This window comes from Xenia sp. Carnegie-2017, unplaced genomic scaffold (assembly GCF_021976095.1).
Source record: "Xenia sp. Carnegie-2017 unplaced genomic scaffold, XeniaSp_v1 HiC_scaffold_16, whole genome shotgun sequence".
NCBI classification, from domain to species: Eukaryota; Metazoa; Cnidaria; class Anthozoa; order Malacalcyonacea; family Xeniidae; genus Xenia; species Xenia sp. Carnegie-2017.
The window spans coordinates 676800-702974 of NW_025813469.1; the positions used below are offsets into that span (position 1 = coordinate 676800).

A 26175-nucleotide genomic window follows, 5' to 3' on the forward strand; every position below is an offset into this window, starting at 1 on the left:
TACACTTATAAACAATGCTAAATGACAGCGCTCAAATCAACGTTTGAATATACTTGTTTAATGAACACGAAGTTGAACACAACATTTGCTTTTAAAACTGAAGTTGAACTAAATTTCTGTCAGGATATCACACAACACACTCTTCGAAACTCTTTACAAGCAAAAATATCAACATTTCACTTATCTACAATGAAAAGCTTTGAATGAACACAAAATATTCTAATCGACAGTCACATCGTCAAAATTATTTTACACCAAAGTAAAATATTTTATCTCTATTTCTAACCATTTTCGTCTCTATGATGAAGCTAAACCTACAAATTAAAATAGATATCACAACGTTGTGAATACTCTTCTCTTCACAACGTTTTGTCGTGAACTTTAAACTGAGCAATCAGTTCGTCTTTCTCCTTCAGTTCAAGTTCCAAAGCGTGAATGCGGTTACGTAAAAAGGCATTTTCTTTCTGTTCAATCTCCAACTTTACCATCAATTCAGCAAAACACTACACAATACATAATTCAAAATTAAATGCAGACCAAAGTGATATAATGTTTTCCCCAGCCCACTGTTGAAACTGAAAGGCATTTCTGAGAAAGTACACCAACAAAATAGACACACCTTGTTTTTCTCGTTGAGAATATCCATTTCTAAGATATCGTCAGCAGACGGTCTACTTTCAGGATCTTTGGCCATCATTTGAAGAATTAAATCATTCTAGGTAAAAATGTTAGCGACTTACAAAAGTTTGTTGAAAGTACCTTAAAACGAAAAGTTGCTCTAAAAAGAAAGCATTCACAAATCATTTGATGTTATCAAGATCTTATTTAAGACCTTCCGTGACGTCACCAACCTCTTCAGACCATAAATTTTTAAGCTCCTGTGGCACATGTGACTTTCTCAGATCTTTAATATTTGTATGCCTTTCCATTTCCGTCTTGAAAGGTTGAAAGAATTCGAAGAGAACTATACCTAGACTGTATATATCGACTTTAGAGCTATAGTCTCTGTTGTGAAGTTGCTCAGGGGATGCATAAGTACAAGTACCTACACCTTTTGTCTGGCTTGATGAGGATGGTGGTGTATCTATAAAGAAAATAACTCATTATCAAAATAAAACGAAACTGATGAAAAAGAATCTTCAATCAATTGTATTTATCTGAAAGGCAAACTGGTATAAATTTTCATATCTTCCTTTACACGTATCTGAAAACATCTTTATCAAAACAATGTTTCATTCCCACACACACCTCCAGGGAACAATGGAGAAATCGGTTCTATAAATGATGTTAGTTCTGTTGTCGCGAAGGAATGTTCACCAAACATGTCGGGTCTCGCAAGACCAAAGTCACCAATTTTCACACAATAATCGTAGGAATCATCGTAGCGTTTGGTACGATTCAAGAAAATGTTGTTTGGCTAAAAAACACAAAGACTGATGGATAAAGAACATACATCTTATGATGAAACTTAACGTTTACAAGAACAATCGCTACCTTTATATCTCGATGTATTAAGCCTTGAGAATGAATGTATTTTACACCAGTGACAATTTGTTTGAATATTTTCATGTTTTCCTTTTTATTCACAAGTCCACCTTCAATTAAAAACCAATCATATTTAGATGCATTCGATTTCTTTCGCCCAATACTTCATCCGTATAAAGAGAAAGAAAAATCACCATTTGGCTACATTTCTCACATTTGTTCTTACCTTCATTATTTGACAGTTGACTGTTTCTCTCTTGCAGCCAGTGTCTTAACGTAATGTCACAGAGTTCCATCTGAATAAGTAATACGATCCCAAAACACTAAAGAGAGAGAAATCATGTAGAAAGCATGACATAAGCACGTGAAATGCACGTGTCTATAACCTTCTCCGAGACAGATTCATCAGTGTATGAGTAGTTGTCAGAGTCGTTCGTCTGGTTTTCCTCGGTGAAAAATGATGATGAGAATTTTTGTAGGACTTTGAGTTACGAAAACGTCCAAAATTAGCGTCAGATGCTGATTTATGGATGCGAGAATTGTTTATGGGAACTAAACTGTTCCCATTACTCCGAGATTCGCCTAAAATACATGAAAATAAAAGCTCACCACAACAAACATGTAGAAGATATTTGTACTTTATTAGCTTACTCACGGGGGTGGGTGGTGGACTAAACGTATGTTGACTTGTGTTTGACTTTTCATCATCTATACTTGTGTCGGAGGTCTGGAACACAATATGACTGCTTTCACTTTGATCCTCGGTCTTTAGTCTGTACAAAGGTTATTTTAAAGGTTACTCGTTCATTCGTATAAAAAAAAACGTTCAAAAATGTATAAAGGAAGCTTTTAAAGCACAGCACTTTATACAGTTTTTATATTGCCTTAAAAACGCAATTACCATGACGAACAACGTACAATCATAGAGTAAATGGTTTGAGCCCGGGAGTATCGTTACATGTTTGTAAATGTAGATCGTCCAAAATGACTACCATCATTTTGACTCTGAAGATGACTACCGCTAAGGTTGTCGAAACGTCAGTCAACAACAACAAAAACAGTCCTTCTCAGGACTATACTAACCTGGACGATCTACATCTACAAACATGTAACAATCATAGAGTTTCCAAGAGTTGTAAAAACCGATAGAAAACCAAGTGTTCGAGGAAAGAACTGTTTTAGAACTTTTGCCCTTGTCTTGTTTTCTCTTGTATTGAGAACTCTATGATTTATGGCCATTTGAACTTTTCAAGGCAATCCTCACCACGACAAAGTCTCTGTTGTTTTTATTGCAAAAGGTGTGAACAGTTTATTCTCATAATTTCATACGTACTTTCTAAAATCCGATTCAAACTCAAGATCAACTAATCGATCGGGATGCGTTGATATTCCTAGGGAGATTAGCACAAGTATGAACTACAAAATTGGACATAAAAGCTCGTCTTTTGAACAATCATTGATTACTTGGAATGCTTGAAGCCACCAAAGAATTCTCGTTGTTGACGAATTCAAGCCACGCGGACTGGTAACCAACGACATTAGAATGACGTAGACGTGCAAGAACTTTAACTTCACGTAACACCTAGAATAAATTATGAAACAGAATGTGCATATATACCCAACTTTACTGTATACAAAATGAATGTAGTGTAGAGGCTTCTTTAGAGCAACTATCAAGTAAACATTGCATAAATTGTATCACACATTGTAGTACTTTATACCTTAAGACAATTTGCAAGATCTTTTTCACTTAAATGAACTTTCTTTACAGCATACTCACGACGATCCAAGCGATTTTTAACCTTAAACGAATGGATATCCATTTAAATACTACAACACATTCAAACAAATGTCACACCAGGCAAAAATTAGCAACTTCTATGGTATTGCCAAAGCATTTGTGTAATTTGCACATTTTTACCTTGTAAACGCTTCCAAATCCACCTTTGCCTAGTTTTATAATTTCTTCAAATTCTTCCTTGTATCGAGTTGCATTGTAATCAAGTATCTTTGAACTATTGGAGGAAAGAAAGTTTGTCTTAATCACAAACATACCAAAAAAATTTATCATTGAAATGGAAATTACAAAACTTCACCTTGAAGCTGATGATTTACACAATATTTTACAGTCAGTGACTTTCTTAACGCATGTTTCCTACAACAGAAAATTTGAGAGTTGTAAGGAATTTTTGATGATGGGAACAGATGTCAGTCCTGAAATTTACACTTGACATAACAAGGAGTTAACATAACTCACCTTTTTATCACTGGTTGTCAAAAGAACATTATGAAATGCACTGATGTATTTTTCACGAATGGCAGAGAAATCTTCATGAAGAGCAAATAACGGAATAATCTAAAAGATATTAAATAATTAAACAAAGAAAGCTACAAATTCATAAACCAAGCTTACAAAGCTGTTCTTATCTTACTTTCATATTGGCTAGTTGCTCGCATATTTCTAAAAATACAAAAAATATGATTTTCAAAAACCACACAAATTCAATCAAAACTTCTTGGATAGCCTGCTTGCTGATTATGTGAATAGGAAATAATATTCCTGTCATTGAGATATTTATCATTTCTTTAATTACAAGCTGCAAACAAGCTATTTTATGAACTAAGGAGTGGTATTTTACAGCCTTTGGGGAGGAAGTAGGGGTGGATAAAGGGAGTCATCATTCATCATGCATGTCATGCTACATTTTGTAAAATTTATTGCTTATACTACTGCATTTCTGTGTACAGTATATATATATATGTATATGTGATGTCATTACTGTTGAAGGTTTCTAAGCACTTTTCCTCTTCATCAATGTAAAGTGAACACAGTTGTTTTATAAGAGCAATGACAAGAAAATGGTTTGGAATACGCTTTTCAAGAGATTGGATCACATCTGCACGGACACCAGAGTCTGCAAAAAATATATTCATCAAAAATTTAAAAACTCTAGATGATTAACGAGAACTCAAATAGTTGTGCTTGAGTCACATGCATGTATAAAGTACCAATCACGCCAAATTTAACAACATAAAATAATTGTGGTATTTTCCTTCCTACCGTCAAAATCTATATGAGTATGAAATTTTGGCTTTTCGAAAGAGGACTGAGTCCAAATGGATGAGCGTTCTTGCTCCATCAATCATGATAAGATTCGCCTCATATCTTATCATTTAATACTCAAACACTATTCACTTTTTAGATTCTATGCTCAATAAATATTTACTACATCTTGGACACACATCACCAACTTAAAACAATCCGTTTAATCTTCCGTCATAATTTAATTTTAGCATCAAATTTATAGTCTCCTCTCCAGTCTCCTCAGTCTCCCTCGCAATTTTCTGACTCGAAATAGCTCTACTTCGTTATGGAGGTGTAAGCGTTGGTGTGTTGTCAGTGGTAAGCATGCAATTCAATCTTTTTGCATCTTACATATTTTAATGGCTTGCTAGTAAAGATAAGACCCGTAGTAGGTGCAATTGTTTTAAAAAAACGTTATTTGTGTATCTTATTATCATTGCTGTTGTTATTTTATATTAACGCTTTTAAAAGTATCATGGAGTCTCAGATTTGTAAACATTGTAAGGTAGATGGCTGATGCATAGCTTCCACTTCCTTTCTCAACTTAAAATCATCTCCTTATGCAAGCACAGTTGTGAATATTGAAACATGTGAAATTTAACAAACACCATATTGATAAATTGTACACGATTTTGTGTCTCACAGAATCCTTTCCACCATGCATCTGTATTCTCTGACTCTTCAACGAGCTTCTGCAATCACACGTGCTATACATGGAAATTTTTCTGGCACAAAATCGCAGGAGATTGTTGTGACACGTGGAGGGTCGATTGAGCTGCTTCGTCCTGACCCAAACACTGGTAAAGTGATACCTGTGTTGGCTGTGGAAGTATTTTGTGTGGTCAGAGATATAGCCCCATTTCGTTTGACTGGTGGAAGTAAAGGTTAGAATTGCTGTATAAATTATATTACCAGAATGATCTATTCAGTTTAAAGCACTTTTTATGGTCAAAGAACTTGTTGAGGATGAACTGACTTGACTGGAAAGTTTGTTCTGCACACCCAAGATCTTGGCTGCATGATTTTGTGATTTACAAACTTACCAGTCTGGTAGAGTGATTCTCACTTTCTCGATGGCTCTTGTGTTGATTAACTTTGTGTAGCTGTGGTTCCTTCAACATTTCCAAAACATTTTTTTAAATATTTTTAGACTATATTGTTGTTGGATCTGATTCTGGCAGAATTGTTGTCTTAGAGTATATTCCGTACAAAAATGTATTTGAAAGGGTAGGTAATGGTCATTCAACAGTTTTTATTGCAGTTCTTTAATGCAAAGTATGATTATGAAACAGGTTCATATGGAGACCTTTGGAAAAAGTGGTTGTAGAAGAATTGTCCCTGGTCAATATCTTGCTGTTGATCCTAAGGGGCGAGCTATTATGATTGGTAAAATTATATTACTTATGAAACTACATATAAAATGATCACATGTTGATTAAGTTAGATAAGATTTTCATTTGAAAGATCCAAAGCATTATCTCAAAACTATACTTTGCAACATTATCCTCTGTAGCATTACTAGCATGTATGTTTTTCTGTACTTCATCAATCATTATATCAACATTAAAGCATTTTTACATTGTTTTTCTCATCTTTCATTCATCATTTTTAATTGTGAAGGTGCTGTTGAAAAACAAAAACTTGTATACATTATGAATCGCGATGCTGCTGCCAGACTTACTATATCATCACCACTTGAAGCACATAAATCTCATACTTTGGTGTTTGACATCACTGGAATTGATGTTGGCTTTGAAAATCCAATGTTTGCTTGTCTTGAATTGGATTATGAGGTCAGTTGGAAAATATCACATTTTTATTGCAAAGGTTTTAGCAGAAAGATATGGCAAATATGTTTTTGTCAAACAGAGCTTTTTATTGATCTTATGTAATCCTTGTAGTTTTTTTGAAATGCATAAAGTATTGTTTTTTGGCTCTCCCTTAGGAAGCAGACCAAGATCCGTCTGGTGAAGCAGCTCAAACAACTCAACAGACTGTAACATTTTATGAACTTGATCTAGGTTTGAACCATGTCGTGAGGAAATACAGTGAACCACTTGAAGAGAGAGGAAATCTTCTCATTTCAGGTTAGGAATAAACAGTCATTGTCTTCTTTGCAAGCTGACTGCTGTTTTATTTTTGTCATTATCAAAACTTTGCTAGTTACATTTTACATGATAAAATTTTTTGCATGTAGTTCCCGGAGGTAGTGATGGACCAAGTGGTGTTCTAGTTTGCTCTGAGAATTATTTAACATATAAAAACTTTGGTGATCAACAAGATTTACGAATGCCCATACCTCGACGAAAGGTTGTTCTCTTTATTTTGGATTTAGGTTGAAACGTTGAATTCATTCAAAATTTCTATAGTACAGGCTTGTGTGAGATGACAAAGTAGTTTTTTTTTATGTTGAACTCTACAAATTTAGTTTGTTTATCCAACAGAATGATGTTGATGATCCAGAGAGAGGAATGATCTTTGTATGTGCTGCTACACACAAAACAAAGGTATGTATGCCATTAAAATCACTTAAAATTCTTTCACCTTGTTTGACATTGTTTGTGTGAATTTTTTCATTTAGTCCATGTTTTTCTTTCTGTTGCAAACCGACCAAGGAGATATATTTAAATGTACCCTTGAAACAGATGAGGAGATGGTGATGGTTACTGAAATACGACTTAAATATTTTGATACCACCCCAGTGGCATCGTCAATGTGTGTGTTGAAAACTGGCTTTCTGTTTGTTGCATCTGAATTTGGAAATCAGTATGTAATGATACATATAAAATCTTATTGTTTGTAATCATTAGAAAATAATTAATGTAGAGTCACATGATACATATAAAATATTATTATTTGTAATCATTACAAAATAATTAATGTAGTCACATGATACATATAAAATATTATTATTTGTAATCATTACAAAATAATTAATGTAGAGTCACAGGTGAAAATTAATTTTGGTTTAGACAAGAGTTTATGTTTAAGTGAAAGCAGTTGAGGTTTTGGTTTGTGGATTGTATGTTTTCAGCAACCTTGTGTCTGGACATAATTTTCTGTTTTCATTTTAGTTATTTTTATCAAATTGCTCATTTGGGTGATGATGATGATGAACCAGAGTTTTCAAGCAACATGGAACTTGAAGAAGGAACAACATTCTTTTTTCAACCAAGAACTTTGAAAAATCTTGTCCTTGTTGATGAGTTAGACAGCTTGGCACCTATTATGTCCTGTCAGATTGCAGATCTTGCCAATGAGGACACACCACAGTTGTACGCGGCGTGTGGTCGTGGTTCGCGATCTTCACTACGTGTATTGAGGCATGGTTTGGAGGTATACATAAATGACTTCTATGTATGAGTAATAAAATATATTAAGCATTTGTGTTTTTGACTGCATTGTCATCATATGCATCAATATCATGTATGTCTGTATAGTGCTCAACTTAAGCCCTGATGCACTTGGAGGATAACACACATACAGAAATGTACATAATATTTGTGCAGAAAAACACAACAGTAGAAAGCAGTCTTAACTGTTCTCTGTAACAAAACCTAAGCTTATTTATATATATATATATGTACATTACATACCTATAAATAGTTCTTCATTGTACGTAGGTATCTGAAATGGCTGTGTCGGAGTTACCTGGTAATCCTAATGCCGTTTGGACTGTAAAATTGAACAAGTCTGGTATGCAAGGAAATTAAAACTTTTGTTTAATATGAATGTGTAGTAACTTTGAAGTTCTTTTTCAGAGGATTATGATTCTTATATCATTGTGTCATTTGTGAATGCTACCTTGGTTTTGTCCATTGGTGAGACAGTTGAAGAAGTTACTGATAGTGGCTTTCTTGGTACAACTCCTACTTTATCTTGTTCGTTGCTTGGTGAAGACGCTTTACTTCAGGTTAAAGTAGCAGTAGCACAATACTTGTTGCATAGTCTTTACACTATAAAATTGTTGTTTTATTTAACTGCATCTTGTTGTTGAGGAATATAAAATGGGAGGCATATCCCTTCTCTTCGTGAGTCTAGAGAACTTTAAAAATAATCATTATAACAAGGGATCAGTATTAAGTATTGTGAAGTAGGAGAATTGTCATCCTTTCTGGATCGTGTATCTAGAGAAGAACCATCAACGATGATGACAAAAGATCAATTCTGACTACCGTGAAGCGTGAAACGTGTTTTCTCTCCCAATGTGTATATAAGAGTAGTGTATTTTACGTTTGTAGGTCTATCCTGATGGTATTAGACATATTCGTTCGGACAAACGTGTCAACGAGTGGAAATCTCCTGGCAAGAAAACCATCGTGAAATGTGCTGTGAACGCGAGACAAGTAAGACGTCATTTGGTTAATTTTGGTCAGCAAAAACTTGGTTTATTCCGTACTATAGTGGATTGCTTGGTACATCCAGCACTAGAGTGGATTGCTTGGTACATCCAGTACTAGAGTGGTTGCTTGGTACATCCAGTACTAGAGTGGTTGCTTGGTACATCCAGTACTAGAGTGGATGCTTGGTACATCCGGTACTAGAGTGGATTGCTTGGTACATCCAGTACTAGAGTGGATTGCTTGGTACATCCAGTACTAGAGTGGATTGAAGAACAACAGCTGTTGGTTGTAATGATGAATGAAATATATCAGGACATCTAAATATGAGATAGCAATGATTTGATATATTTGTCTGAACAACTGAGAGACTGAAATGTTTACATACAATGTTTGTTTGATGCACTCTTACAAAAAATCCCAATTCACTCATTTTAACTGCGAGAAATCTTTGGCGTAGAACAAAAATTACTGTCTGTTCAATTGCATTCTTCTTTTATTTTAGGTTGTGATAGCGTTGAGTGGAGGAGAACTTGTCTACTTCGAAATGGATCAGGTAATATTTAAAACACAAAATCCCTATCGTCTATTTTGTGATAAACAGAATATTGTTTTGTTTGTATCTAATTGTTGTTTTCCATCATACAGTCCGGTCAATTGAACGAATACACTGAACGTAAGCAAATGTCAGCAGATGTGAGTTGTATGGCTCTTGGTAGCGTTCCTGTTGGTGAACAGCGATGTCGATTTCTTGCTGTTGGCTTAAATGACGACACTGTCAGAATTATTTCCCTAGATCCACAGGTAACCACTTGAGTACATGGATTGGCGTGTGTACGTATATGTATAATTTACATATATGCTTATTTGTGTATGTTAGGATTGTTTACAACCATTAAGTATGCAGGCTTTACCAGACTCAGCGGAGTCGTTGTGTATAGTTGAAATGGGTGGAAAGGAAGGTAATGAAGAGACTAGAGAAGGTGGAGGTTTATCTGGATTATTTCTTAACATCGGACTAGAGGTTAGACATCGGGTTTTTTTGTCAGTTCGTGATGGCAATGTTTTGTAATCATTACTTTTCTATTTTAGAATGGTGTATTGTTGCGAACTGTTTTGGATACAGTCACGGGTGATTTATCTGACACCAGAACTCGGTAAAGTTATCTTTTATTGATCGTTTATATGTTCACGTGACATAAAACCATGCACTTGCTCTAATACTCACGTGACATAATGATTGAATGAATGAAAATCTTTATTTTGACACGCTGGCCTTGTCAACTGGGGTTGATTTCCACAAGAGGCGTGCTTTTGTTCAAAAACAATTACAAAATTTACTAAGAACCATTTACATAAAAACCATGCACGTGCTCTAATACTCACGTGACATAAAAACCATGCACGTGCTCTAATACTCACGTGACAAAAACCAAGCACGCCTTCGAACCCAATCACCATTGTTTTGAATCGTCGTTATCTTTGACAAAATAAAGCGATGTTATAAAGAGCTGCGTGAATATGTTGTGGGATACAACGAACATTTTGCTTTTCATCATTCAAACAGATGCTTATGACCTGCCGACGACATAACTTTAAATGGATCATTTATGATGACAAACTTAGGACACCTAATGAATGTTTGATGATATCAAACCGCAATCCGACTCTGAATCTAATGATCCATAATCGTGTCGATTAAACATGGCAAATTGTAATTTTGTGGGAGTGACTTGCTGTATGTGTTTTTGTGTTTGTAGGTATCTTGGATCTCGACCTGTCAAACTTTTCCGCGTTAAAATGCATGGATCCGATGCAGTAAGTATGGAATTGGTTCTTGATTAGAATTAAGGCACTTATGAGGGCAAATCTTGTCAGATTTCGCCAAATGTCCATGAAGAAGTAGCTATTAGTGATTGGAGAGTATTTTCTTATTAACAGGTTCTGGCGATGTCAAGTCGTTCTTGGCTTAGTTACTCCTACCAATCACGGTTTCATCTCACGCCTTTATCGTATGAAAGTCTTGAGTATGCTTCTAGCTTTTCATCTGAACAATGTCCAGAAGGAATCGTTGCCATCTCGGCCAATACTTTGAGGTATAATGAAGACATGAATACATTTTTCATTATTGCTAAAAAATGATTGGCATCGGGCGTGAAGAATAGAGAATTGTTCTTTGATGTAAATAACTAGGGGGCAAATACCGAAATCAGTTTACCCAAATGCAATATCTTTCTTTTGTTGCAGGATTTTAGCGCTTGAGAAACTCGGTGCAGTTTTTAATCAGATTTCTCATCCATTGAAATACACACCGCGAAAGTTTGTCATTGATTCTGAGAGTAACAGTCTGATCATTATTGAGACTGATCACAACTCCTTCACGGATAAAGGAAAAGCAGACCGTAAACAGTTGATGGCAGAGGTATATACCATTGAACTAAAATACATGGAACGCTACCTGTATTAGAAAACCCTAATAATTTTTTGAAGCCGTGATTTCAAACCAGACACGCGGGATCTTACCCCAGACACGCGTGTGTAGTCAATCAATTATTACTCCGCGAGAGAATCTCGAAACACTACACACGAGTGTCTGAGGTAAAATCATGCGTGTCTGATGTAAGATTTAGCTTCAACTATATGCTTCAGGTAGCCTTCCGTGTATTTTAGTTCAATGGTATATACCTTCGTTGGTTATGGTGTATGTGTGTGTTTTTATCAAAACTAAATCGCTTTTGATTGGATAGGAAATGGTGGAGTCCGTAGCTGATGAAGATAAGGCAGCAGTTGCTCAGGTTGCTGCAGAATTTTTACAGGAAGATTTACCTGAACAGCAGTTTGGAGCCACTAAAGCCGGTCCAGGAATGTGGGCTTCCGTGATCAGAGTATTTGATCCAATCAAGGTGATTCTTTCTAAAATATTTACTTCAATTTATGTTTTCATTTCGTTGCATAATGATGACAAACTTAGGACACCTATGAAAACATCTTGATGATTTCAAACCACAATCCGACTCTGAATTGCACGAAACTTTTCTTGTAATGCAACAAATTCAATTTGTAAACTACAACAGTATTGAAATTGTTTCCACTTTTTATGAACAGGGGGAGACATTGGATCTAGTTGAATTAAAGCAAAACGAAGCAGCATTTAGGTATATGACATTCAAAGCGGAGTTGTTTTTTTAACTGAACAGAGTCACTTTATTAAATTCACCAAAACATTATTTCAAGCTTCTTTCTGTTACGTACATCTATCAACATGTTTCTTGTAAACATTTCTCTCAAAGTGTGTGCGTCTGTCGTTTTGCGTCGAAAGGCCCAGACGAGACGTACATCTTGGTGGGAACTGCAACTGATATGACACTCAAACCCAGGAGTTGCTCCGGTGGCGCAATACATACATACAAACTAGTTACAATGATGAATTACGGTGGACAGAAATTGGAATTAGTGCACACGGTAGGATGACGAATGAAAAATGATTTCTTGCTTTTATTTCATTGACTAATATTTGCATTTCTTTAGAAAATAAACGATCCATGCTTTTTATTTTATTTCAGACAGAAATGGATGATATACCTTCGGCAATAGCATCCTTTCAGGTATCGTATGCTGTGAAACGAAATATTTTAAAGTATGAATTGAATGTCAAATTGCTTGTATTGATTTTAGGGTCGTGTAGCTGTTGGTGTTGGACGATTTTTGAGAATATACGACTTAGGGAAGAAGAAACTTCTTCGAAAATGCGAAAACAAGGTAAGCATATTTATATGGATACGTATGTTGACCGGTGGTTTAGCATGCTCAAGACGTTTTTCACTTATATGTATATTGTTTAGAAACTTCCTAATTTGATTGTTGGACTTCATTCTGTTGGTCAAAGAATTGTCGTGATGGACGTTCAAGAATCTTTTCTCTTCGTGCGATATAAAGCACATGAGAATCAACTTGTTATTTTCGCCGATGATATCAATATACGGTAAACATCATGTGATCCTTTGAACATTTTATTTAAATGTCAGCTTATTATTTAAAGTTTTCGACTCGATATTTTTGCTCTTCAAGATGGATGACGTGTCAATGTCTTCTTGATTTTAACACGATGGCTGGAGCGGATAAATTTGGAAATATTTTCGTGGTTAGTTTTACACGCGTGCGTTAATGATCGACACATCTTTTCTTCGAACTTGTATTTACATGTGTCCTTATTTTAAAGGTTCGTCTTCCAACGTCGACCTCAGATGAAATAGACGAAGATCCAACCGGCAACAAGGCATTCTGGGATAGAGGCCTATTACATGGAGCTCCTCAGAAGGTGGGTATCTAACAAAAAAAATGTTGATCATATTTTATGAACTTATGATGTAGTTTATGACTCGCGTTGGTTGGAAGTAGCCTAACATTTAAAAAGATATGCTTAGTGTTGTGAAAATCGCCTTTTCAACATTCGTTATAAAAAGTTTTTAAACTTAACAACAGCGGATGTACAACTTATTTCAATTTTTTTAAATTTCAGGCAGACACTATATGTAATTTCTTCATCGGTGAAACAGTGTTATCTCTTCAGAAAGCAACGCTCATTCCTGGAGGATCCGAATCCTTGGTGTATACGACAATTTCTGGTCGTGTCGGAATGCTCGTTCCATTCACTTCTCGCGAGGTTTGATGATGTAGAGTTTTATTGTAAGAAAATTAATCTGTTTATTTTAGTTTAAAACTCATATTATGAATTTTTCTATTGATTTTAGGATATAGACTTCTTCCAACACTTGGAAATGCATTTACGTTCTGAGAATGCACCGCTGTGTGGTCGTGATCATCTTAGTTATAGATCTTACTTCTTGCCTGTCAAGGTAAGCAACATCTCGAGGGTTGTGTAATGAGATAACAAATTTTTTTGACGGAGCAATGTCACTCTAGTTACCACCAATATGAGGTTGGGTGCTCATTCGTTTATCTTATTTCATAATTTTTCATTAGAATGTTATTGATGGTGATCTTTGTGAGCAGTTTAACTCCCTCGATTCCAGTAAAAGACGTAATATTGCTGAAGAATTAGATCGAACGCCTGCCGAGGTAAGTGAAAGCACTGTATTTTTTTTCATGTTCAGGTTGTAATCTTTTGTGTTGGTGTTGAATTAATTTTATTTTGTATATGACTATTTACTAGGTATCAAAAAAACTAGAAGACATCAGAACGAGATACGCTTTCTAAATCTATTTTAAAACCTATCTCTTATATTCTATCCGTAAGCTTATTGATGTCCGTGTTTAAAGCTCGTGATTACTGTTTAAGCGAATGTAAATAACGTGTGAAGTCTTTAACTTTTGAACTTTCGCATAAAAGCTTAAGTGTTGTTAAATAGATACTATCTGATGATATCAACAAAATGTGTCAAATATTTGTTTTACAAGATATGTTTTGATTTTTGAAATTTGCAAGATGACAAGCTTGTATAATAATTACCGTGCATTTACAATAAGGATGCTTTTCATTTTGGGAGATTAACGTTGGTTAAATTGAATGAATTGAACCAATGATTTGAACCGTTAAGTGTTGTTGAACCTTACTGTTGGTGTTGACCATTGAAGATTACCATTATACATGTAGAAACGATCACACGTCAACATCTACAAACATAATTACCATGAATTTCATGCAAAAGTCGTTTCATTTTTTTTTGCTAATCGATGACAAGCATAAGGGCTGTTAACATGCGCTCGGGTAGCCGGGATTCAGCGAAGCGTTAAATCATTTTGGCAAATGGAAAGATTAAATATTTCACAACAAGAAACTTATTCGAGCAATTTCTCTATGCTCTGACTTTGAAAATTTACAAAACCTTTAAAAATGAAAACAAATAATTTAGTCTGATTTGAAAATTACAACTAAAATGACTCATGACGCTTTAGAAAAGGTTGTAAGTTTTGCGCTTAAAGTTTTTACTCCTTTCAATGACTCAAAATCATTTCACGTTTCGCTGAATCTCGGTTACTCGGGCTCATGTGAACAGCCCCTAAGACTGATATAACGAAGACAGCGTCAAATCCTGTTTTTGTAAATCAGGATCGATCTTTTCTAGAGTTGGAGTTTTTGCTCTTGCGTTTCAGTACTCAAGCAGTCCGCAGGACGATCATCATGCGTTTACATCGTAAACATTTTTACCTTTAGTATTCAAGCATGCATCGGATAAAGTTTTTCGTTTCGGCATTTTTAGCACATAACACATGTTTGCAATAAATCGTGAATGGAATAAATAGAACACAACAAAAGTGGGTTTATATGTTTAAGAATTTTGTTGCTGCTGGTACATTTGACTGATGAAAATCTATTGACTATTCGTGAAATGTTAAGGCAAAGCAGTAAAATATTAAGTCAACATTGATTGTCACAAGATTATAGGATAACATTTCATGGCTAGGTCATGGATTCGTTGGACAGATACTTCTTATGGTTTATGGTAATTGTTTGTGTCAAGCTTCTTGTGCTATAAAATATTTATTCTATTTTCCATGCCCCCCCTTGGTAATGTGGCTAACCTCTGTTGCAAACCTCTCGACTAATGTAACTTTTGTTGCTTTTCTCATTCAAAAGCAACCACTTGACGCCTACCAAATTTGCGGAAAGCCTAATTTAACTACGTTTGACGGCAATTTTAATTGTAGAAAGGACAAATTTATGAAAGAACGGCTAACTTTTGTTCGTCATTTTTGGATATTCATTCGTAACTCACCATAGTTGTCAATAATATTGATTCCTAGAACTCGCTAACAACAAATTATTTCGTTTATTTATGAAAAAATGTCTGCAGAGCAGTAGATAAAATATACGTTGCAACACAATTAGTTCTCTTTCTTCAGAAGCAATATGTAGCTTGCAACCATATAATTATCTTAATTTTGTGAATTAACACTTTTCATAAGTGTTATTTTTAATTTATGTGCATGCTGATAATATTCAGTTGATGGATTAATGTTTAATTGCCCTTTTACTTAAAAATGACGCCGCACTAATGCCTTAAGTAACATCAACTTTAATTTTGTTAGACTTACTCTTGTTAAAATAGACCGAACTATGAGTGTTAGCAAAACTGCCGACAACCATGAGAAGAATCACATTAAGAAACATCAGCTTTTCATTCCATGATTTCCCTTTGACAACTAATTTTCACCGACTTGTATCTTACACCCACTGTTCTGAACGTTGTAACCTTCGAAAAAGTATTGAAATTACTAAGGTCAGCGCAGTGAGTTAGCCAAAGGGTTAGGGTTTGAATCGTGTTCATTTTGCATCAAAAAAGTAACAATTTCAATAACTATTGAGGACTATCAAGCATTGTGTATACTGTCGTTGCTCCACAACATTCCGATCAGCTGCTTGTAGCTTTAAAGCGTTCAAACTAGGCGTAACCCAACATGCGCATAAAATATTAAATGTTTTCTGTGGTTTAACGTAATTCGACCCAGCGACGACGCTATTTCCCATGTGCATATATGCATGAATAAGATATCACTATGGACAAATGTTTATATCTATTGAGATTTAGATAAAGAATTGTTTGTGACACGAGTGTTTGTAAGTGTCACACGTTCTGGAAGAGGAGAGACAAAGTGGAGTAAATGATCAAACAGCACTTCATCTTATCTTGTAAAGACGATTGTTTGGAATACGTATCGTTCGTCTAGGTAGGTTAAATTCTCGCATTTATCATGATTCATGACGAAGTTGCAAACTTTTATTATCGTGCGTTTTTCATTATTTTTTTACAGTTATAATTACACATATATATTGTTTGTGACGTGTATCCATCATCCAGAATCTTAAGAATAAACATGTGAATCTAAATCCGTGATCATTTAGTCAGATACTTGATTTTTTGTGTTCAGTTTATCATCATGTCGCAAGTTGACAATACATTAGAGTGAAAACTTCACATAAAGCTTTTTTCTTGTGTTGTTGTGCATTAAAATCTAGATTAAGCATTGTATTTGAACAGCACGCTTTTTCCTTGTGGTTGATTTAGATTGTCATTTCTTATCTGACTAGCCTGCTGTAAAATATAACAATTGCTCGTGTTTGTATCCCACCCAGCATTCAACGAACATTATTAAATTAAAACAATGAAACGCGTACAGTGATTGGTCTAGAGCCGTGTTTGCATCAGCCTGTACAAAACACAATTGAGCTCAACCAATCAAATCAATCAGACAAAAAGAATTTGCAAATCAATCATGACTACATTCTAGTAGGAAAATTATAATGTTTGTCTTTTCGCATTATTTTATTTTATCAAGAAATAGAAGATGTTTTTCGTGCTCGCACTGGCTTATGCAAACCTCGGAGACGTTTGCGAGAACTCTCGAGCATGTGCAACCCTTGCACTAATCTGCTCTCGAGTTCTTCCAAAGGTCTCCTCGGTTTGCATAAGCCTGTGCAATCACAGTAAACATCTTTTATTTCTTAAATCAGGTAACAATAAATAAACATATTGAAGTATTTGTAAGTAATTCTACTAAGACTATTTGCTAATCGTGAGCAGGGCGGTCACCAGCTGTCTCTACAACGTTCATTAGTGGGGGGTGGTTATCCATTGATGTAGCATCAATGATGAATGTGGGTTTTAAACAATGTCCTAGCTATTTTAAATCTATTGCAGGTCAAGCCCACCGAATGGAGTTGCACGAAACAAGCAAAGACGAAGACAGTAAACCTTTGGAAAAATCTTGTACACATAGCAATGCAAGCAGTGAAATATTTGAACGAGAAAAATGGAGCAAAAAAGTAGAGTTCTTCTTATCGGCTATTGGTTACGCTGTTGGTCTTGGCAATATATGGCGTTTTCCATATCTGGCTTTCAAACATGGAGGGGGAGCATTTCTTATTCCATATATTTTGATGTTGATCATTTGTGGTATGCCACTATTCTTTATGGAGCTTGCCCTGGGGCAATACGTCAGTCTTGGACCCATTAGTTCTTGGGCTGCCATCCTACCGATTGCAAAAGGTTTGTATTTTATTGGAATATGTTGTCAACTATGTTGGTAAGAAAACACTTTGAGTGTGAAGTCTTCATATACTATTGATCGTGCTCTTTTGACTTCTCTGCTTTCTGACCAATTTGCGAAAAATACAGAAACGATTGCTTGTCAACATTTTAAAGTGACTATACATAATATAAATCCTAACACGGTTTTTAATATGCACATGAGAAACATGTTATTTGGACGAGATTTGAACTCGCACCTTCGGGATACTAGTCCGCCACTCTACCTGTTGAGATACAGTTAGTAATTACCACTGGTAAACTGTTTTTTGTGACAATTCTGGAACGATGTCTTCCATTGAATTTGCACGTGTTGTCCGTTGATGTTTTTCATGTTTAGCACTGGACGTGTGGTTTTATGGCGTAAGAACTCCCAAATTATTCATATCTTTTAAGATAATTAATGGCATTTTTGAGATAAGTTGCTTTACGGTCATTGATGGCCGTATGCCGTATAATATAGACTACATATCGTGCTAAAACAGACCAGCTTGAGTTTTTGAACATGCACAATCGAAATCCATCCATTCTGAAAGTATTTCTAAGGAGTGAGGTCGTTGTTATCATTAAAATTTTCATTTAGTTTACTTATACAGCAGGATAATTGCAACAGCTTGCACCTATTACAGGGACCCCCCTAAAGATGAATTCTACATTATACATAATATCATTACGAGATAAATTTCAGAGTTAATTTACGTAATTGAATCTCTCCTGAAAAAAATCGTCCAATTTCATACAGAGTGAGTCGCTTTCATGTAATTTTGCCTCGAGCCGCCAAAACCCTTGACTTGAGAGAAGACTTAATATCATTGATATTTTGATTTAAAAATACGTTTGTTTAAACGTTTTAAAATAATTTGAAGCACTCAATACCTAGCAGCTGCAGATATTAAAAATCTTTGGGCAACAGAGACCCGTTGACCCCATAGCTTAAAATTGATCGTAAATAATACCAATCAGCATGACTTCTTAACTTATGCTTTTCTTTTTTCGTCTAGGAATTGGTTATTCTATGATGCTTGTCTCGTTTCTATGCACAATTTACTACAACGTCATCATAGCTTGGTGTCTGTATTATCTTTCCCAGTCCCTGCGCAAAGAAGTTCCATGGAAAAATTGTCATAACTGGTGGAACACAGAAAAATGCTTAGACACTGGAAAAGTGGAGTATGATCAATATAATGTACGAAAAATTTCTCTGGATAAAACAATCTATATTATATCTTACAAAAAAAGGAAAAAAGGAAGAAGGGGTAGTGGGACATTCATGATTAATGGAAGACTGGCTTTTGTTTATTGAAGAATTGAAGAACTTTTTTTCTTTTTGTAGCTTCAAATAGTAAAGCCTAACGTAACATCATTGAATATTAGTTTAACCCTTCACAATTCTTCTGATTGTATAAATGGTACAATCAACCATGCTTTGAATGAGACGACGTCTATTATCCTGAACTGCTCTGTCACAAAGAAATTGTTCAACTCACCAAGCAGTGAATTTTGGAATAATAATGTTCTACGATTAACAGATAGCATCGAAGAAGTTGGTCAACTTCGGTGGCAACTAGTCATATGCTTGATTATTGCATGGATCATGGTCTACTTCTGTCTTTGGAAGGGGATCAAGTCATCGGGAAAAGTAGTGTATTTCACAGCAACCTTCCCATATCTTGTACTTATCATCTTATTTTTCCGTGGGGTCACTTTATCTGGAGCGTCTAAGGGCATTCTTTACTACATAAAACCAGATTTTACCAAGCTCGGCAAAGCTGATGTATGGGTCGCGGCAGCAACACAGATATTTTATTCGCTTGGTATCGGATTTGGATCTTTAGTAACCTATGGAAGCTTCAACCAGTACAATAATGACTGCGTCAGGTAAGGCATGTTGATGATACTTGAATTAATAAATTACTGAAAAATAATCCTCAGTTTTTTGTCGTGTTTTATTGTTGTTATTGCAACTGTGTCAGTTGCACCACTTGTTTTGACCATTACATTTAATATTAAGTAAATGTTTGAACCCGGGAGTATCGTTACATGTTTGTAAATGCAGATCGTCCAGGTTGGTATACACTTAATATTCCTTTGTTGGAGCGTTATTTGTCTACGTTAACGATTTTCACGCAACGCTGTAGTAATCGGTTTCTCATAGAATCGGGGGCTACTTAGTCGTGTACATACGCGTTGTTTCTTGACTCTGGTCCTTAGAAAGCTACATTGAAATTATCAAACATTATTAATGAGGAAAACAGGTTTTACTTTCAGAAGATTATCTGCTTTTCCAACTTCTTTTACATTTTTTTTGTCTTTAGAGATGCTGTTATCGTGTCGATCGTTAATTGTGGCACCAGCATCTTCGCAGGCTTTGTAATATTTAGTGTGTTGGGTCACATGGCACATATCCTTGGCAAAAATGTGTCAGATGTTGCGAAGTCTGGACCTGGACTGGCGTTTGTTGTGTATCCCGAAGCAATAGCACAGATGCCAGTATCACCTTTATGGTCAATACTCTTTTTCTTTATGTTGTTGACCCTCGGCTTGGACACACAATTTGCAATGATGGAAGCTGTAGTGACTGGTCTAGTTGATGAATATGGTAAGAAACTGCGTCGGAGAAAGGAGTTGGTCATTCTTGTTCTTTGTGCAATTGCTTTCTTATTTGGTCTAACAAACATCACCGAGGTTTGACCATTTCTGCGTTACATCAATTTTGCTACGTTCATATGTAATGTAGAGAATTTAATAAGTTTCAGTGTGCATTGATTTTCTTTTTTAGGGTGGTATGTATGTTTTTAATCTGTTCAACTATCAGTCTGGAGGAATCTCTTTACTTTTCCTAGCCTTCTTTGAAGTAATTACAGTATCTTGGGGCTATGGTGCCGATCGTTTCGTTGGTAATATCGAGAAGATGGTTGGTAGAAAAATACTACCATGGTGGGCATTTGCATGGAAGTACTTGTCCCCTGCAGTCATATTAGGTATGTTTATTCATATAATTTTATCTCAGCTAAATTTCTTTATTTTTGTGTTTCTAGAATGTAATATTTTGTATGTTTTCTTTTTTTAGGAGTATTCATATTCAGTTTCTATTCTTGGAAAGGTGTTCAATACGGGACATATCAATATCCATCAATAGCAGAGTTCTTTGGCTGGTTACTGGCCCTTGCGTCCATGCTTTGGATTCCTGGATTTGCGATTTATGTACTTGTAAAGGCTTCTGGCTCAAATATTCGCGAGAAAATACGTTCAGCCTTCACCCCAGATGAACGAATTGCTGATGAAATTGAAATTCGTGAAGGGTATACCAACAAGGAAGATGCTGCAATTATAATGTGAATTACTATTTCAGACTGAGCTGCCGAGATAAAACTTCTGATCTGTCGGGGCAAATTTCCCCCCGAGAGTTCTGTCACGTTATGATTTAAGCATTTGCAACTGCATGGAATATGTACAACATGTCTTGAAAGTCGAAATAACTATGATTGTCTTAATTTTACTGTTATAAATGATCATCAAAGTTTTGTTTATGATCATGAAAATGAAAAGCTCAAGACTGTGGTTCAGATGATATGTTATTTAGCAATAAACCTTTAATAATCATATAACTTTGAGAATTGTGGTGTTTCTGGTAGACTCTTTTTAAATTTGAAATAAACATGCTAAGAAATTTTGTCAATAAGACATCAAAAATATCTTTTTTTGCTATGTTGATAAGAAAAGCGATACATAATATTTACATCATGATTTCATATTGACATGGCTTTATGCACGAGTAATTGATTTAAGAATCGCTAGGCGAAATGATATTACCATGCTCAAGAATTGCATATTGGTCTATTAATCAAATATCATCCACATGAAAGCAATGAACAATTCATAAATTTTCAAAAGGTAACTTAACTAGTTACTTGATGATCCTCTTCATCATGAAAAATTTGTTGATATACAAATGTAGCAACTTGAACAAAACTTATCAAAAACTTTTTGCATTTGGAAGACAACGACCATCTTAATATTTCCGGGGGGTTATACTTCAACATTGAAGTACTGAGCATGTGCAAAAAATTAAAATATCTTTTCTAATCTTTCTTCCAGTGGATCGGGAATCCAACCCAATAACCATACAATCCTCGCTGCAGGTCCCAGGCATGGCCACCCTTTTTTGTTGTTCTTTAGAGAGATTCTCTAAAGATGAGGGAAACCGGCGTATCGCCGGAGGAAAACCCTCAGAGATCAAACAAGCTACGAAAGCCTGTCGATGGATACACATTACTTGGGATCACCTCATCTGTTTTTACCAGTTATCTTTACAAAAAAGGATACTTACACATAATTTTAAGGCCTTAATTATGCTTACAGAATTTAATTAGACTGCCTTTATCTTTACAAGGTTGTTTAAAAGAGGTGATTTATAGGTAATATGCATCTTTCATAAAAACCGAAACCAGCTCCATTTTTTACGTCTTTTTTAGACGTACGCCATTTTTTACGCCATTTTTACACCGCTTTCAGCTGCAGCATTTTTTCCTATGCGCATCCTTAACTAAACCCTGTTGATCAGTGGCATGAAAATAACCGATTTGGACATAAACCTATGAACTGCTTCAAAATCTCATAAAACATACCTTTGAACGATGAGACACCTGTAAAGCAACGTTAGTACCCGAGCCGAAAGGGAACCTAATGAATAGGGAACCGCCTCCCTGGGCCCTCATACATTACCAAACGGCGTGCCAGCCAATCCTTCTTGTGTCCAACACTCGATCACCTAGGTACCAATTTGGCACCGTTTACTATTATTCCTACCTGGAACTACACTAAATGTATCGAATTAGGTCGCCTCTCTATCAAATCATCTTCCATGCATAAAATAGATGAAGACGTTCGACTTGATTTCGAGACGAGCAAACCCGATTCATCATGAATAAAATTATCTTCCGGCTCTGACTTATGTTACTTCAAGTTAAATAACAGCGAGTGATTTAACTTGGACATGCCACTGCCATATAACATTGATTTTGCTAGCTATTTAGCAAAAACAATGCCGGGTTTCATGCACCTATTCTGTTCTGCTGTTTATTAGACCAATAAGACATTGTTTGTTGCATATTCCTCTTGACGATGCAAATCACTCATTTTTTTCCACAAAAATTTGTTTTAAATATATTCACTTGTACGTAGCTATTTTTTCTTTTTCCCATGTTTGAGAGACATTTTAAGTTTTGCATGGTTCAAAATTTAAACAATTCAAAGGTTAAAAGTGTTGATTCTGATGAAGCATCATCAAGCAAGAATATTTCTGACTTTTATAATTTTAAATAAATTTATTTTGCGCTAAGCGGTTTGCATGCCAGATTGCACCATGTTTCAGATCGAAATTTTCTTTTTTAAAGTGCTATCTATGATTCGGATTTCGAATTTTTTAGCGCGCTTTAATTCGCGCATTTAGATTTTTAATGTTTATTTATAGAATCGTGAATACTAGAATTGAATACACCTTTTTATGAACTAATACACACGACCAAAACTCAAAGAAACCCATGCTTATTTCTTTGAACTGAGGATCGTGTATCCTGGTGATCAAATGTTGTACACCGTTTTTGCTGTTTTAAGAACCTCTTGGCTACAATGATAAACTTACATTGCACGATATCGGCAATATAAGATGTATCATTATTTGCAGGAGCCGGAAACTGCAAGATCTACGTCATGCACAAAACTGTAAAAAAAAACACCAACAGGAATTAAAAGAACTACTAACTTTGTTATGTAACTCAGCCAATGTTCAGTCATCTTCCTGTTAGTACTGATCACCAGGATTTTAACTAAAACACCACAAACCTAAAACGTCGTATTCAGTCTTCATTCGTAGATTAAGGTAATCCTCCTCAAATGATAAATCCCCAGGATTTATACCATAAAGTCCACGACAATGACAATGTTTATCCACAAAAAACGATGATAGAAATCCATAATATTAACCATAATGTAATCCACGACAGCCGTGAGTTAATCTACGATGACAATGATTGTGATCAATGACAACTTTGATTTAATCCACCACAAATATGATGTAGTATATGAATATAATGCACCACCGTTGTTTTCTTTCTTCACTACAAAACAAATGAAAAGTTTTAAGATAACAAAATGTGACATAAAAGCCGTTATTAATGATGCACCGAAAGCTTATAATCAAACTCCAATAATCTTAAAAACTTTTGTGAAAACTTACAAACTCTGTAGTTTTACATAATTCAGTGTGGGAAATCTCTTGGAAGACAAAATGTTACAAACAAATAACATTACACGCTTGTAGATGTAGATCGTCCAGGTAGTATAATTTTGAGAGGGAATGTTAACGTTGTTATCGACTGACGTTTAGGCAACCTTAGTTTCAGTCATCTTCAGATGACTACAGCTAAGGTTGTTGAAACGTCAGAGTCAACATTAATATCAACAACAACAGTCCTTCTTAAGATTATTCTAACCTGGACGATCTGCATTTACAAACGTATAACGATGGTCTTGGGTTCAAACCATTCATTTTCCACTTTATGACAAATAACAGTCCAATTTCGTATTTTAACCATCATTTACTTTTTGGCTAATCGTAAAAAGTTGCTTTTTGTATGGCAATCTCCCATTTACGTTATTATTGCCTGTTCGCAGTGAAGTCAAAAAGCAACTGTAAAGATGGATTATTAAGTTCAGAAACTCATGAATTACCTTTAGATTGGTCGTCATAAGGTACCAACTGCATCATCAAAACTTCCAGCAGTGTTGTTGTTTAAGATGGTTTTTTTTGAAAGGATAAAACATACTCCGATGATCAAAGATATCTTCCAAACTCAAGATATGAAGTGGAATGTTTGTTTATGAAGTGGAAATTTCTCAAAATTAAGATATTTTAACATTTAAACCTTTTTTCACTGGAACAAATATTCAGCACCTTAGTTAGCAAATTCAAATGTCGAATACTCCTCACCTATATTTAATTTTCCACATAGTGTTGGGATCTATACCATTGATTGTTTTAATGTTCCCATCATACAATGCGTTACACCAGTCTTGTCTTGATTTATCATTGGACTAACCACCATAATTTATGAAATTAAGTGTGTGTTTTTAGCTCATGTTCGTGTAACACAATATCAAATTGTTTTGAAGTCAAACAGCAAAGTTTTTTTTAACTCCAAGCCAATGTTTGATTGTTTTCTGTTAGTGCTGATCACATGGACATTAGACCATTGCTTTTGAAACGTCATCGTCAGTCTTCATTCGTAGATTAACGTAAATTAACCCAAGATTAGTTTGACAAGATCCACGACAACCACGATATAATCCACGAAAGCCATGATAAGATCCGCGAAAGCCACAATGTAGTCCACAAAAGCCACGATATAATCCACGAAAGCCATGATAAAATCCACGAAAGCCACGATAAAATCCACGACGACCAGAATGTACTTGATAACAACCATGTTGTAATTGATATAAAAAACCACCATTGTATCGGTCTTTCGCTACACAACAATTAGATTCAAAAGATTCAAAATAACACGAAGGTCTTTCAAACTAACAAAAATAGCGTTATATTCGATAAAAAAGCCTCTTGACAAAGTCCATGGCTTTTTCAAATTCTTATCCCAAATATAGTAGCTAAAGACTCTAATTCAACAACTCAAATTGTATTTGGGAGATTCTTAAAAGTTAAACGTTGCGCAATCTTTATTCACGAATTCCCAACTCATCATGTAACAAGTATTGCAGAAATTGCAGATAGTGATCAAGTACAAAAGATATTTACAAAAAAACGTGAATACCTGCAGATTCGTCGTCATAGGCAACCTACTGCCTCTCCTAAACGTTCAGCAGTGGTGAAGGTGGTTTGTTTTATGAGAGAAATTCCTGAAATGAAAAATTTTTAATGCATTATTACATCCATGCACCCGAAACAACCAGTTGTTTGCTAACTAAACAGATTTCTTCGTGTCAATAACCACTTACCAAAATACATGTGATGTGCATAGCAGCGTAGTCATTCTGATAGATGATTTGTTTCCATAAAGAATTTGAAGTTTACCATAACTGTTAGAAAACTTTCACACAATGTCATCATTCGTACTTTCATCATTCAGGATATTTCAGCATAAGAAACCACAATTGAACAAAGCCAAATAACTTGCGTTATCATATGCATGCTTTTTCTCTG

General features: G+C 35.2%; 3 protein-coding genes across 3 annotated transcripts; 2 read left to right on the forward strand and 1 right to left on the reverse strand.

The window, feature by feature from the left end:
• Window positions 1-36: 36 nt before the first annotated feature.
• LOC124437089 (eukaryotic translation initiation factor 2-alpha kinase 1-like) lies at window positions 37-4743 on the reverse strand. The gene is made up of 17 exons (XM_046987110.1): window positions 4547-4743; window positions 4266-4400; window positions 3918-3946; window positions 3743-3841; window positions 3582-3640; window positions 3407-3500; window positions 3207-3287; window positions 2950-3067; window positions 2819-2876; window positions 2137-2258; window positions 1874-2067; window positions 1712-1808; window positions 1495-1595; window positions 1249-1417; window positions 852-1084; window positions 620-715; window positions 37-503 (listed from the first exon to the last, which is right to left on the reverse strand). The coding sequence occupies exons 1-17, from the start codon at window positions 4623-4625 to the stop codon at window positions 360-362; spliced, it is 1908 nt and encodes a 635-aa protein (XP_046843066.1). The 5' UTR covers window positions 4626-4743; the 3' UTR covers window positions 37-359.
• A 79-nt stretch (window positions 4744-4822) lies between these two features.
• On the forward strand, window positions 4823-14324 carry LOC124437627 (splicing factor 3B subunit 3-like). Its single transcript, XM_046987597.1, has 32 exons — window positions 4823-4888; window positions 5216-5454; window positions 5721-5797; window positions 5863-5956; window positions 6191-6363; window positions 6516-6657; window positions 6768-6880; window positions 7015-7077; window positions 7152-7336; window positions 7645-7906; window positions 8194-8266; window positions 8332-8483; window positions 8812-8916; window positions 9416-9466; window positions 9559-9714; window positions 9791-9934; window positions 10003-10067; window positions 10671-10728; window positions 10852-11006; window positions 11158-11332; window positions 11658-11813; window positions 12016-12065; window positions 12201-12372; window positions 12474-12515; window positions 12586-12669; window positions 12753-12892; window positions 12979-13051; window positions 13130-13228; window positions 13430-13573; window positions 13662-13766; window positions 13894-13989; window positions 14084-14324. The coding sequence occupies exons 2-32, from the start codon at window positions 5229-5231 to the stop codon at window positions 14126-14128; spliced, it is 3675 nt and encodes a 1224-aa protein (XP_046843553.1). The 5' UTR covers window positions 4823-4888; window positions 5216-5228; the 3' UTR covers window positions 14129-14324.
• Window positions 14325-16407: 2083 nt separating this feature from the next.
• On the forward strand, window positions 16408-21636 carry LOC124436952 (sodium- and chloride-dependent GABA transporter 1-like). Its single transcript, XM_046986942.1, has 7 exons — window positions 16408-16599; window positions 17571-17918; window positions 18959-19143; window positions 19291-19835; window positions 20273-20642; window positions 20737-20938; window positions 21028-21636. Exons 2-7 carry the CDS (start codon window positions 17585-17587, stop codon window positions 21294-21296), a joined length of 1905 nt encoding a protein of 634 aa, XP_046842898.1. The 5' UTR covers window positions 16408-16599; window positions 17571-17584; the 3' UTR covers window positions 21297-21636.
• Window positions 21637-26175: the final 4539 nt, after the last annotated feature.